At 46.5% G+C, this 14,872-nt stretch overlaps 1 protein-coding gene across 7 annotated transcripts in view; it reads left to right on the top strand.

Annotated features, from left to right (window-relative positions):
- LOC102964878 (selectin P) overlaps positions 1–14,872 on the top strand; it is a 39,447-nt gene that overhangs the window by 18,529 nt on the left and 6,046 nt on the right. For 5 of the 7 annotated variants that reach the window (XM_042975837.1, XM_042975834.1, XM_042975833.1 and 2 more), the window contains 5 exons: positions 678–863; positions 4,557–4,742; positions 10,624–10,809; positions 12,160–12,372; positions 13,644–13,829. In XM_042975837.1, the coding sequence (XP_042831771.1) occupies positions 678–863; positions 4,557–4,742; positions 10,624–10,809; positions 12,160–12,372; positions 13,644–13,829 (957 nt within the window). The remainder of the gene's footprint in view (positions 1–677; positions 864–4,556; positions 4,743–10,623; positions 10,810–12,159; positions 12,373–13,643; positions 13,830–14,872) is intronic. The other 2 variants (XM_007077015.2, XM_042975836.1) reach the window with 2 other exon arrangements.

Genomic DNA, 14,872 nt, shown 5'->3' with positions numbered 1-14,872 from the left:
TGCTTACGATGCCTCAGAATTTTCTTCGTAAAATCCTTCATGTGCCATTGTGCCATTTCTCATCCTCCGGTTTAAACATGCCCCATTCAGAAATCCCTGTTCTTTTTTTTTTTTTAACGTTTTTTTTTTTTTTTTTTTTTGAGACAGAGAGAGACAGAGCATGAACGGGGGAGGGGCAGAGAGAGAGGGAAACACAGAATCGGAAGCAGGCTCCAGGCTCTGAGCCATCAGCCCAGAGCCCGATGCGGGGCTCGAACTCACGCACCGCGAGATCGTGACCTGAGCTGAAGTCGGACGCCCAACCGACTGAGCCACCCAGGCGCCCCCAGAAATCCCTGTTCTTATAAGGGAAGGGAAACAAAAGTCATATAAAAACAGGGAGGGGGACAAAACAGAAGAGACTCAGAAATAGGGAGAACAAAGTGAAGGTTACTGGAGGGGTTGTGGGAGGGGGGGATGGGCTAAATGGGCCAAGGGCACTAAGGAATCTCCTCCCGAAATCATTGTTGTACTATATGCTAGCTAATTTGGACGTACGTTTTAAAAAATAAAAAGTAAAATTAAAAAAAAAAAAGAAAGAAATCCCTGCTCTTGGCGCTAGACGGGATTAAGGGGTCAAAATGAACGAGAGCTCGCGTGATCCCCTCTCCTCACTCCCTTACTTCCTCACCTCTCAGCGCTGCAGTGTCGGGATCTTCCGGCCCCAGACCAGGCCCAGGTGAACTGCTCCCACCCGTTTGGAGCCTTTCGGTACCGATCTACCTGCAGCTTCTCCTGTGACGAGGGCTTACTCCTGGTGGGAGCAGGCGAGCTGCGGTGCTTGGGTACGGGGACCTGGAGTGCTCCTCCCCCACAATGCCAGGGTAAGCTGAGTTCTCTCCAGCGTCTGGGAAACCCAGGGTAGGCTGCATTTTAAAAGGCTGTATTTTCGCGGCGGTCACTGTCTAGGGGCCAGAAGCTTGAAATGGAACTGGAAAATTAAGAAACGCTTTTCATCTTGTGACCCAGTGATCCCAAATGCGGGGCCAGGCAGGTAACACCAGTGGCGGGGTGTCTGGTAATCAGAGCTAGGGAATTACCCCCTGTGCACTCCTTACCAGGACCTTTACTAGGACCTGGAAGCTTCTATCAGGAACCAGGTAGACTGTTCTCACGTGGCTGAAAACAGTGCCTAGAAAGGCCAGAAGGGAAAAAAAAAAATAGCTTCAGGATGGCTGTACCAAGGCTGACCCAGCACTCTGCTCCTGGGGAACTTGGAGTATGACCTCTGGGGATAACAGTGCAGGAGAGGCAGGATCTACAGGTGCTGCAGATATCCTCCAAGATCTGCGTAGGAATGGAGAAGTAGACTCAGGGTAAAGTGAAGAGTGATGCAGAGAGGAAGCAATTAATCTATAAATGCAAGATTACAGGATCCTCAGTAGAGAAAACATGCAGATTCAGCCTCAGCATGTATATGTCCCCATTGTATGGAGCTGAAAAGAAAGCCAGGGTAGTCTGCCAATATTTTAAGAACCAGAACTGTCTCTGGTCATTTGTGTTTGCCAACTGAAGAACAGATAGAGGCTTTTCATACCCCTCGTGCCTTTTTCCACTCAGTGCATCCAGTGTTTCAGGCTTATGGCAATTGCTTTTACGAAGCAGGGTTTTCATTTATAAAAGCTACGGAAAAGTGAGAAATAAAGAAACACACACAAAACAATCGTCTTAAATACTCCCAGCCTGAGATAGGCATGGTTGGCACTCTCGTATGACTTCTCCCAAAATTTTCCCCGCTCATTTTTCCCTCTAGGCAATTAGTATTTTCGTGATGCAGATTCAATTTTCATAATAAAGTCAAATAGGGATGATACCAGATAATTCTGCATTGTTTGCCTTTGCCTGTCACTTTGCACAGGCTTTCAACATCTGAGTGAAAGCAGGCAGACATGTGTTTTTAATGAAGAGGAAACCACTTGCTGTTCAGGTCACACTCAAGTGCACACACAGACACACACACACACCCCACAGCTAAGTTAGGACAACAGTAAATGAGTGAATGAATGAATGAACTCAGCAGAGTTGGATGTCCTGCATTTCTAGGCATCAGAGAGCAGGCAAGCCACTGGTGCTGGGGTTGAATACACCTTCCAGCAGGGTCTGGAAAGACCAGAGTAAGGCTTGTGATTTAGCCTTCTCGGCCTTATTCCTGGCTACATTGCAGCCTGGATGTATTCCAAAGTCCATGGAACTTTGGGGAAGAACTTGGAGTCCCCTAAGAGGGTTATCACAGGGATTAGAATTCTTCCATAGAATTCTATCACAGTAATCCGAATTACAGTTCGTTGCCTCACATTGTCCTGCCTGTGTTTCACAGCAACGAGGTTGACACTCACCACAGCTTCCTGTGACCTCCCAGTTCCCTTCTGCTTTTAGTTCTTTGTTTACTCCGACTGAACTTTCTCCTGTTGTTGCCGGGTGAGATCAAGTGAAATACCTGAATGTGGGCTGGGCAGGAAGGCACCACGAGGCTTGCAATCCACTGGCTGATGTAAGACTTATGAGAGAGTGTTATCAGACAGTTTCCCTTTTCAGTGTCCCCTTTGCCCTGTTGCCTTCTGACATGCACCCCAGCTATCAGCGGGCAAGGCCACAAAAGCTGGACACAGACTCCAGGTCATCGAGACCCTCCTTTGTGTCCTTACAGTCTTCTTGTCTCCTCTCCTCTCTACCACCCCACACTCATACACCCTGAACACAGAAAGACGTTTCGGGTGGCAGAAAATGCCTAGATCTTTGGGAAAGTCGATCAGACCGAGGAGAATGTACCTGGAGAGAGGAAGAGGTGAAGGGAAGAGAAAGGTATAAAAACTGCGCTTGGAACCTCAGGCAGTCCCAAGTCAGCGGCTAGAGAATGGCCCCGGGTTCAGCCCTGCTCTCACTGACTATGGTTCCGTCAAAGCAAACGGTGAAAAAGAAACACCCTAAACCATACGTTTTCTCAGTCTTCATTTTTAAATGTCACCACGTTGAATCTAGACTTTATAGTTTCATTAGTTGGCAACTATTAACATTTACACATAGAGTGTTTTTGCTTTTGTAAAAATTTTGGAAGCTATGCAATGCTATTCTCCACATTTTCTTTTTTGAATATTTTATTTTATTTTATTTTATTTTATTTTATTTTAGTTTACTTTATTTTATTTTATTTTACTTTATTTTACTTTATTTTATTTTATTTTATTTTATTTTATTTTATTTTATTTTATTTTATTTATTTTTGGGGGGGGCAGACAGAGAATCCCAAGGAGGCTCCGCTTAGCACAGAGCCGCACACAGGGCTCAATCCCGTAACTGCGAGATCACAACCTGAGCTGATATCAAGAGTTGGATGCTCAACCGACTGAGCCACCCAGGTGCCCCTATTCTCCACATTTTTAAAGCGAAGAGATTGAGGCTCAGAGAGGTTAAGTGACTTGCCTAAAGTCACAGAGCATGATCTCCAACCCAAGCAAATGCCCTGGAGCCTCAAACTCTATATGCATAAACTACGGTAAAGAGCCATGAGATCTAATTTACCTTTCTTTGTAGGTGAACATGTACAGTCACTGGGGCTGGTCCCTGTAGGATGACATTGGTGGAAAGAGCTTTTGCAGGTGGCCAGTTACGTTATGTGCCTACCGCATGTCAATGACTTAAAAAATATTTTCAAACTTAATTTTTACATATGATTTAACTAGCTTATTATTTTATAACTGAGGAGCCCTGCAAGGCAAGGAGTATTATGTTTCCCATTTCATAGATGAAGCAACTGAGGTTCAGAAAAGTCTAGAGACACATTGCTAATAAGTAACAGAGCCAGGGTTTAGACCCGGATTCTTTATACTCCTTGGTTGGGGAAAGTAGATTTTGTGGGAGGAGAAAGTATTTTACTTTGTTTTCCTACTTCCAGTCATTTGTCATTGTTTTCTGGCAAGGTCACTAGGTCCCTTTCTGAAGGTGTCAAGGAAGCAGCCACTTCCACTCCTGTGCGGGGACAACTGAAATGAGCTGTGTCACTATCTTCCCAAAGCACCAGTTCCTTTTCAAATGACCTTGAGGGACTCCTGGGTGGCTCAGTCAGTTCAGCATCTGACTTTGGCTCGGGTCATGATCTCACAGTTCAGGAGTTCAAGCCCAGTGAGAGGACATCCGGCTCTGTGCTGACAGCTCAGAGCCTGGAGCCTACTTCTTCAGATCCTGTGTCTCCCTCTCTCTCTGCTCCTCTCCCACTCACGCTTGGTCTCTCTCTCAAAAATAAATAACATTAAAAACAACAACAGCTTTAAAATGACCTCTAAAGCTCCCTGTGGGTGAAGTTTCCAGAATGCCAATCAACTGTCAGTCGCTATTTTATACAACCACGACCTCTACCTGGTGATAAAGCGGCATGAAATTCAAACGATCATATCTAACCGAATGCTGCCCCTGTGGATTCAGCACGCACGTGCACACACACACACGCACACACACACACGCTGATGTCAGCTTGCCGTGTTCTAAAATGATCCTTCTCTCCTGTACCATGTTCTGGGTAGCCTTTACCTGCACACCTCTGCTAAGCCCTCGGAATGGAACAATGACCTGTGTCCGGCCTCTTGGAGATTCCAGTTATAAGTCCAGATGCCAATTCACCTGTGAGGAAGGATTCTCTTTATCTGGACCAGAAATATTGGACTGTGCTCCATCTGGACATTGGACAGGTCCCCCACCAACATGTGAAGGTAGGATCGTGGGTGTGTCCTTTCTTACGGCTTCTCGGATAATATGATAGAATGAAGAATCACCAGGGATTCATGTAAAACTGTTCTTAAGCTAAAGGAAACACCCTCTCCACAGAGCATTGGTAATCTCTGTCTCTTTCTCTCTTTGAATATTCTCCTAACTTAAAACATTGCACAGTTTTATAAAGCATTTTAATTGTCATCATGACATTTGATGTTTACCACCGTTCTGAAATATAACGAGGAAAGGCAGTATCCTCTCCATTTTCCGGAGGAGAAGCAGAGGCTCAGAGAGGTTAAGTAACTCGCTGAAAGTCACAGGTTCACAAGTGATGAAGTTCAGCTATGTCCCTGGGACTTTTACTTCCTTATCAAGTCTTTTTCCGCGGGCTTAATTTATTCCTCCATGCACCGTCCGTGAGCACTGCTAACGCCTAGGCACCGAGCTTATGCAAGGATGCGGATGATTTCATCCTGGCCCCTTGAGGATCTCAGTCTACTCGTGCACCTCTCTCCTGGCTCTGCCTCCATGTGGATTACGAGGTCCTTGAGGACGGGAACCGTGCCTTCTTCATCTTCGTGTCCCTGCAGCAATTAGAATCAAAGTGGCTGTGTGACAAATGCCGCTCAGCTGAAGCTTATCATTGACTGGTTACATTTGCTCAAGCACAAGCCTTATTGCCAGTGGATTGGAGGAGCTGGATCCTATCTATCTTTGTCTCCCCCAAAACATCTGGCTACGAGTTCCTAGCATGTAGTGTGCTCTAAAATAGGAGTTTGCTGAAGTAATTAATTCATAGCTCGCATTTACTTTCCAAAGGCACCAGTGGCCCAAGTTATTGTTCAGTGTGCTCAGTAATAATAAGACCAGCACTAATAGCCAATGTTTATTGCTTGCGTAATAAGTAGCAGCTATTTCACAGGCAGGATCTCATTCAATCCACACGACAACCTTGAACATGGCTATTATGATCCCCATTTTAATGTTTATTTATTTTTGAGAGGCAGAGAGAGACAGAGCGTGAGTGGGGGAGGGACAGAGAGAGAGGGAGACACAGAATCCAAAGCAGTCTCCAGGCTCTGACTATCAGCCCAGAGACCGACGCGGGGCTTGAACCCATGAACCGTGAGATTGTGACCTGAAACGAAGTCAGACGCTTATCCTACTGAGCCACCCAGACGCCCCATGATCCCCATTTTAAAGAAGAAGAAACGGAGACTTTGAGAGGATCCACAGCAGGCAAAGGCCAAGTAGCTGGGCAGTATGGAGCTGGACTCCAACCCAGGCCTCACCTGATTAAAGTGCTGGAGTTTTCACCACTACCCTGAACTGCCACCCTGTGGCAGAATTCCGAAGTCCCTTGTCGGTCTCCTAAGGGCGCTCTTTTCCACTGGCCAGGTTGCCACTCTAAGGGTTGAAATTGACTTCAGAGATGGCAGTGCCTGGTGATCAGACAAGAGAGAATGTTGATAGAAATCTATTAGTTATATGGAAAAAAAAAAAAGCGCTAAAATATCGTTTATTCCTTCTTGTGGAATGAATGCTAGATTAATACCCAAAGAACTGTATCGCTCTTCCCCAAATTCCTGAGCCATAAAAGTCCCATCACACCCGTGGGCTTCAGTTTTCTGGATTCCAAAAGGAGAGGAGTGGACGCAATCATGTCTGAGGTCTCACTTGTGGTCAAGAATTCTGGGGTTAAAGACGTAGAATGCTGCCATCTGCTGTCAGAACGCTATACTACAGGCACCTGAGGAATCTAGACCATTTACGGGGGATTAACACTAAGGGTTTGTGCTTCCTCACTTGGTTTTCATTTGCTCATCCACCCATTCCATTGACATTTACCGTGAGTTCTGTTTTCCCACATTCTGTGGTAAGGCTAAAGAATAAAAAACCGCCTAAGAACTATCTCACTAAAATTTGAAATCATACATGCAACCACTATGGTTGTTATAACTCTATTCCCTGAAGCCCGTCCCCCCGCCATACACACACCTTGCCAGCCCCCTGTCCTCCACGAGAAGAGGCATTTGCCCCCCACCATGCAGACCAGCCCCACCCGGGGCCTAGAACCAGTCCTGACCACGGACAGCAGCCTTAGCCAACAGCAGGCCTCCGATTCCTCAGCCTTGTCAGAGCCTGATCTTGAGCTCTGGTTTTTGGCCCTGTGTTTGCACCCCACTCTCCAAATGCATTCTCTAGATGTGGGCAAAGAGTCCCTTTTTTTTTCTTACGTGCCTGAACCCATAAAGTTTTAACCCTTCAACATTGGCCCCGGAACCCTGATTTTTGCACAGTTTTGCAGCATCCTAGGTTGAATCAGAGGGGTGTGGTGTGAGGGCCACCAAGTTAGCAGGGCCAGTGTGGCAGTGGAGCGTTCGGTCTCTCACGTCAGAGCGCAGCGAGAGATTTCCTTCTTGAGTGGTTCCGCAGACATTTCCTTTCGAGTTAGAACCCCAGTTCCTGGCCTTCTGGGACTTGGGCGCTGCCTGATATCCCACTCTCCTCACTGCCTTAGTCCTCTGGGACCCAGAGTCCTTTCCGGAATTGCTTACATCTGGTTGCTATGACCCTCAGGTCCCCAACTGTCGGGGCACTATCTTGATTCAGACCACGGCTCTCCTCATCACTTTGTCATTGACGCTCTGGAGACCATGTTTGGACGCTGGACCCAACTCCTAGTCATCAGCCTCCCCCTAGTGGGGAAAGGAGGTCCTTGTTCCAAGTCCCAGTCCTAGCTCTGCCCTTTCGGCCATGTCCCTGCTCACCCAAGTCCTATAATACAGCACACAAGTACCCTCTAAGCTCTGGCCTGGCTTGCGTCTCTGTTTTTCTCTCCCCTCCTCCAACATTTCTCCGACTCCATGGGGGTTCCAAGTGTTCATTTCGAAACTTTGAGTCTAGAACAGCCAACTTGGTTAAACTTATTATTCACACTGTATCTTCTTTCCAAAAGTTTCCTGACAGAAACGATATCTAACTCAAAAGAGAGAATACAAAGAAACAGAGAAGAATTAACTAAATCTGTCTAAAATAATACAAACCAGTATGCTGTCAGTTGACGACAGAGTGCCAGTGGACCCAACAATTTATACATTGACGTGCAATCACATACACTTACTTCATGGGTTACAGGAAGATATCCGTGAAGGTGGTTGTGGTAGACAGAGCTGTCTCAGAAGTCCATGAAGACAGAGCACTAATCATGTGATAAAAGCAATCCTTATCTGTTTTCTATTCTTCCTGTAATCACTCAGGTTTGGGGACAGTTTTACAGGAGGCTTAAGAGCAGGACAATTTTTTCAAGTTACCCAAGAGGTCATTCTTTGGTAAAAATCTCTTCCTCTACGTCTGCCCTCAGCTCTTCCACAAATGTAGTTCGGCCATGTTTGCCGAGAGCCCATGATGTTCCAGATTGGGAGTTAGACTTCCCGTGTACCTCGTCAAGGCTGCCTCAGGCAGGAAAACCTACTTCCGCACTTGATTCAAAGTCAAATCCTTAAATTTATTTACAGGCCTTTGTTTGGGCAAGGTTAATTCTTACCTAAGAGGGTTCAGAGATTTTCACATACAAAACAAAAACAAAAACAAACCAAAAAAACCACACACACACACACACACACACACAAACCTGTATCGACAATCTTGGCGGAACAAGACTGACAAAACGCAGACCAAAGCAAGGCCCCAAGTGGATTTAATGCTGCGGCAATCCTCTTCGTGTACTGAAAGTCACTTGAATCAATTTTTTAAAACAGTCACTTCTCTTCAGACCAGCTAAAAACACTTGTTAGAATGCGTCCAAATTAAATTGTGCTCACGGGCTTTTTTGTTCATTTGACAAACGTTTCTGGAGCCCCTACGATGTGCCAGACCCTGTCCCGTGGATGCGGTGTTGAAAAGATGACAAGGTCCCTCCTCTCCTGCCGCTGACATTGTGCATTTCCTGGGGTTTGAGAATGAAATCCCAAGAGTCTGAAAAAGTTGTTTTAGTGAAAATGTTCACAGATGATTTAATGTCTGTGACGTACACCAATAGATTTTTAAAATTTTTTGTAATGTTTATTTTTGAGAGAGAAAGAGAGAGAGAGAGACAGAGCGTGAGTGGGGGAGGGGTGGAGAGAAAGAGGGAGACACAGAATCCCAAGCAGGCTTCAGGCTCTGAGCTGTCAGCACAGAGCCCGACGTGGGGCTCAAACCCACGGACCACGAGATCATGACCTGCGTGAAAGTTGGGCGCTTAATCCATGAGCCACCCAGGCGCCCCACCAATAGATATATTTAACAAATGTTTGGTAAATGAAATTGACCTACCAACATACATTTATTAATTACTCAAAAATCTGAGCATTCTAAACTGAAATTCAGTGTGTTACTTCAGTTATTTGAGTGGACTCAGGCAATGAGGATCCACAATTTTTTGGTGGATAGCCTGTCACCGGAAAACACGTGGGGTGATATGGAAAGGCCAGAAATATCACATTCCCATGAAGTAATTACCTAGGACTTCAAGAAGTTTTATTTTCTTTTGTTTTTAAGGCAAAAGTGCTAAGCAAAATGAGCCTGACTGACCGAGGCACTGCTTTCAGAAAGCTTGGATTTAAAGAAAGAGTAGGGGCGCCTGGGTGTCTCGGTTAAGCGTCCAACTCTGGATTTCAGCTTCAGGTCATGATCTCACAGTTCATGAGTTCGAGCCCCACTGTCAGTGCGGAGCCTGCTTGGGATTCTCTCCATCCCCTCTCTCTGCCCCTCCCTTGCATGCTCACTCACTCTCTCTCTCTCAATAAATGAACAAATAAGTAAATGAAAAAAATAGTCACTCAGTTTGTCAAATATTTGATAATAAATAATAGTCTTATGTCAGAATTTAATGGAGAAAAAGGCATGATCCTAACAGAAATATATAACTGCAATAATTTGTAAAATGATTTTGAAGGAAATGGTTAATTAAATTAAAAATTCCTGTATTCATCCACTTGGCAAACGATTGCCGAACACTAGCCCTTGAGCCCCTGAAGCGTGAGCTGTGAAAGACACAAAGTCTTACGGCTCTTGGGTTTTAGAAGCGTTCCATCCAGTAGGTGAGGGGAGACGTGGCACGTGGTAAGACAACACAGGAGTTCAGACAAAAAACTGATGCGTTCGTAGGAGAAGCCTTTAGCCTGCGGTGATCAGGAGACGCTCTGCGGAGGCTGCATTCAGTCGGATCCTCCAGGACGGGTGGGATTTTTTTTTCAATGAAAACGGAAAGAAATTCAGGGCAGCATGAGCCAAGAACGAGAGGCAAGTCCACATGAAGTCAGTTCAGGGAATTTCCAGGGACTAATCTAGCTTAGCCAGGAGCTGTTCCGCTTTCCTGTTCTAGGGAACTGTGGTATTTGAAAAAAAAAAAAAAAAAAAAAAAGCAGCCTGAGGATCCAAATGGAGGCAAAAGTTTAGGACAGAGGACGGTCATTGTGTTTTTAGATATGTTGAATTTGAGGAGATGGCAGGCTACCTAAGAGGAAGCGGCCTCGGGCAGGGCAGAAGTGAGTCCTAGACTGAACCCATCCAGCCTGGATCGGGAGAGCCATGGGAGGCACAGGCGCAGAGAGAAAAGGATAAAGCTGTGGGTTCTTCAGTGTGACTGCTTAAATCCTTGACTTCATTTTTGTCCCTCCTACCTGCACTTCCCTCTGTGTGCCCGCCATCCCTCCTCCTGCCTCTGTAGTAAATGGCCTGTGTCCTATTTTTTGTGGGACACCTGCTGCCTAGCAAAACACCTGACCTAGTAGGTGCTCAGTAAGTGTTTGTTCAATAGATGAATGAATGAATTCAGTGCAAAACTGGCTTCTGAGGAAACTTGAAGATTGTGACCTCATTTCTTTGACTCTCCAGCCGTCAAGTGCCCAGAATTATTTGCCCCAGAGCAGGGAAGCCTGGCTTGTTCTGACACCCGCAGAGAATTCAGTGTTGGCTACACCTGCCGTTTCTCCTGTAACAAGGGCTTTAAGCTGGAGGGATCTAATGATGTTGAATGCACAGCTTCCGGAAAATGGACAGCACCTCCACCAACCTGCAAAGGTAAAATACACTCACTGAGACCACTCTTCTTCTGGAAACTTCTTCAAAAGTAACAAAAGCCCATATAAGCTCTTACTACGTGACAGGTATGCGTGATTGCATTATTATCGTGAAAGCTTTGTTTCTTGTTACGAAAAATCTGTTGGGATCTAGGAAACATAGCCTATGGATTTAAGAATTTATAAGGAGTGACAGGACTTCTCACTTTTGTGAAATAAAAGATATGTTGGTGCTGTTTTCTTTTTCCTTCTTTTGAGAGAGAGAGAGAGAGAGAGAGCATGTGCACACATACACACGAGCTGGGGAGGAACAGAGGGAGAGAGAGAGAGAGAGAGAGAGAGAGAATCTTAAGCAGGCTCCCTGCCCAGCACAGAGCCCAATGCAGGGCTCGAGCTCACAACTGTGAGACCATGACCTGAGCCAAAACCTAAGCCATGACGCTTAACCGACTGAGCCATCCAGGCTCCCTGAAGTTATATTTATTCTTTTCTTGTTAAATGTTTATTTTTTGAGGTAACGCGAGAGACAGAGTGCACGTGGCGGGCGGGGTGGGGGGGGTGCAGACAGAGGGAGACACAGAATCCGAAGCAGGCTCCAGGCTCCGAGCCGTCAGCACAGAGCCCGACGAGGGGCTTGAACTCACGAGCTGTGAGATGGTGACCCGAGCCGAAGTCGGACGCTTCCTCGACTGAGCCACTCAGGCGCCCCAATTCTTAAGCAGAAATTTTCTTTCGCAATTTTGGCCTCTTTTGCTCAGAGACCTTTACTGAGTCGATTGCATGTTCTTCACTGTGACGAGAAGTACAAGGCGTGGGGTCACGAACTCAGTTTTTCAAATCAAGGAACTGAGAGAGAGGTCCATGAGCATCTTTCTGCGACATGGAAAGTTAGCGACAAAGCCAGTGGCATCGTGCATACCTTACATTTCGTGCTGACCTTCGACCAGCAGGCAATGCCACCTCCCAATGAAGCAGCGAGGGCAGGCAGTTGGCCTGTGTGTATTTCGCTTTCTACTGAATTTCTATGTTTTGGCAAAAATCTTCCTTTTTCTTTCTTCCTTTCTTTTTTTTTTTTTCTTTTGTCAATACTGGTAACGTTGACCTCATGCCCCACACCCCGTTCTTCCTGGGGCCTAGAGCATCACCTCCCCAAGGGTATTTTTCAGTATTTTTTTTTTCTCACCTGGTTTTCCATACCTGAGATCGCCAATTTTCCTCAACTTCCTTGAGGAGCCGTCGCTAGAGCCTTCGTTGCTACAGAAAGAGTGGAAGGCACTTAGGCCACGCCAGTCTTCACGCCGCTACGCCCCGCGTGACTGGGATCTCTCTAAAGGGAAACGCTTTTTCACAGCAGGTGTGGTACCAGCTCCTCTCTCAGAGGTTCGATGCCCAGCCCTCATCACTCTGGAGCAGGGAACAGTGTCCTGTAGGCATGGTCTGGGAACCTTTGGCCCGAATACCACGTGTTACTTTGGATGCCACGCTGGATTCACCCTCACGGGAGGCCGTGCTCTCAGATGCAGGCCTTCGGGACAATGGACGGCGGGAGCTCCCACGTGCAGAGGTAATGGCAACGGGGCAGGCGGTTGGGTGCTATCTTCCAGCTGGCGCCCACGCGCAGCGTCGCACCTACCTGTTGAAATCGCATCCAGCCCCAACGACCCCTTCACGCGTCGGCTCCTCGGTGAAGTCCCCACCGATCCCGGTGAGAGGTAACCTGCCGCAGGCGCGTCGCCGCTCCCCTTGCTGTGTCACAAGCGAGTGCCCTGCTCTCGAAGACGTAAGGGAGGGAACGCTTGTAAAATGTCCAAGTGTGCGAGGACAGCAAGCACGCGGAACGTGAAACCCCGCGTACGAGTTGTGAAATACACGCTGCCGTTCCACGAATTATGTGATAGTGTGAACATGCCGTGTTTTCATAGCTGGGACCTGAATGAAAAGATATGCCATGTATGATACCTCTGGAAGAGCTGTCACCCCCTGCGGGAGGTACCGTGTCTCTCCCGGCTTCGTATTCCCCATGAAGCACGGGAACAGGGCTTTGTAAATGTCACCATTTCTCAAGAATGTTTATTTGAGTTCAACTTTATTTCCTGAGCTTTAGTTTCCTATCTACGAATTAGGGACAATAACCCGAAGTTCCCTGAAGATAAGTTTGATTTTTTTTTTTTTTAACGTTTATGTTTGAGAGAGAGAGAGACAGAGAGAGTGCACGAGCAGGGGAGGGGCAGAGAGAGAGGGAGACACAGAATCCCAAGCAGGCTCCAGGCTCCGAGCTGTCAGCCCAGAGCCCGAGGCGGGGCTCGAACCCAGGAACCGTGAGATCATGACCTGAGCTGAAGTCGGACGCTCAACCGACTGAGCCACCCAGGCGCCCCTCCCTGAAGAAAAGTTGAAAGGGGGTGACATTCTCTACTTCATTCAAACTTCCAGAGGCCAGCCGTGCTGAACGCTTACCAAGTGTCTCAATAAACACGTGCTGCCATGCCAGCAAATTGCCCGTGGCAATTTGCAAGAATAACATTTAGAACAGCGGTGCTTTGGAGAAGCCAAATATTGAAAGTAGTATTTTTGTAGGTAAGATTGATGGAGCCACTAGGAGGTATTTATTGAATGCTCCCTCCTGGTTCTTCGGCTGTCATCCTCTGAGCGGACATCTTAGTATGTGTGATCTTGGAGGAGCTGGTGTGAATGTCAGCAGCGGCTCATCTCCTTTCTGACCTTTCACATTCCTACGCCAGCTGCTGGCAACGCTACCCAGGTCACAAATGAAACCAGAATCTCTGTCACCTTCCCTCTAAATGTTTGTTTTCCCCGCATTCCTTCTTTCTGCAGCCGTCAAGTGCTCTGAGCTGCACGTTACCGAGCCAGGCACGATGAACTGCTCCAACCCCTGGGGAAATTTCAGCTACGGCTCAACCTGCAGCTTCCGTTGTCCAGAAGGCCAGTTACTTAATGGCTCAGCAAGAACCGCATGCCAAGAGAATGGCCAGTGGTCAACCCCCATGCCAACCTGCCAAGGTATATTTTCCGTATGGATTAGGAAGTCATTTGATAAGGAACATAACAAAATCAGTATTCCTTTTCTGTGTATTTCTTTAATTTTTTTTTCTTTCTTTAGTTTAGAGGAGAGGGCATAAGTGGGGGAGAGGGGCAGCAGGAGAGAGAGAGAGAGAGAGAGAGAGAGAGAGAGAGAGAATCTCAAGCAGGCTCCACACTCAGCACGGAGCCTGATGTGGGGCTTGATCTCATGACCCTGGGATCATGACCTGAGCTGAAATCAAGAATCAGATGCTCAGCCAAGGGAGCCACCCAGGTGCCCCTGGTCTGTGTATTTCTGACAGTGGTCTCACTTTCACTGGGTTTCCCCTATGTTTAATAAATATTTCACAATGAATCAAGCACAATCTCCTTGCCTCCTGCAGAGCAGTGGGAATGAAATTCAATGACTCTACAGACAATCCCCACCCCAGTGCGGAGCTCAGATTTGCCAGATGCACCTTCTCATGTCTTTATAACCTGTGTGTAATAAATACATCTTGAAGTTTCAGAACCTTTTTAATGGGAGGTTATTTCGTGAAGATTCCTAATTAATGATCTCAGAAGAATTTTCTGTACCACACGCCTCTAAAAACACATGGATCTGTTTAAATGAAGCTTCATCTGTTTATAAGGCTTATCTCACCCACCTTCCTTTTCCTTTTTCACTTTTTTCTCTACGGCTTGTCAGGACTACCTTTTGTTGCATAACTAAGTCTTTGATTGCCGAAGAAAAAAAATTACCCATGGTTTATTTTATTTGCTTAAGTTTCTACTTCTTTAATCATTTAATTCACATTTTTTTAGATTTTTATTTTTATTTTTTTAGTATAATTTATTGTCACATTGGTTTCCATAGAACACCCAGTGCTCATCCCAACAAGTGCCCTCCTCCCTGCCCATCACCCACCCCCCGTAATCCTTTCATCCACTTTATTAGGGCCCCTTCACCTGACTCCCTTGGAAATTACGTTTGATGTTGAAGCATTGGGAATAGAACTGGGCCCCGGTTAGCATTCTACTGC

The sequence above is a fragment of the Panthera tigris genome, chromosome F3 (assembly GCF_018350195.1).
Source record: "Panthera tigris isolate Pti1 chromosome F3, P.tigris_Pti1_mat1.1, whole genome shotgun sequence".
Taxonomy (NCBI): domain Eukaryota; kingdom Metazoa; phylum Chordata; class Mammalia; order Carnivora; family Felidae; genus Panthera; species Panthera tigris.
Note: the sequence above shows the minus strand (reverse complement) of the source record. Positions and strands in the feature narration are given on the sequence as shown.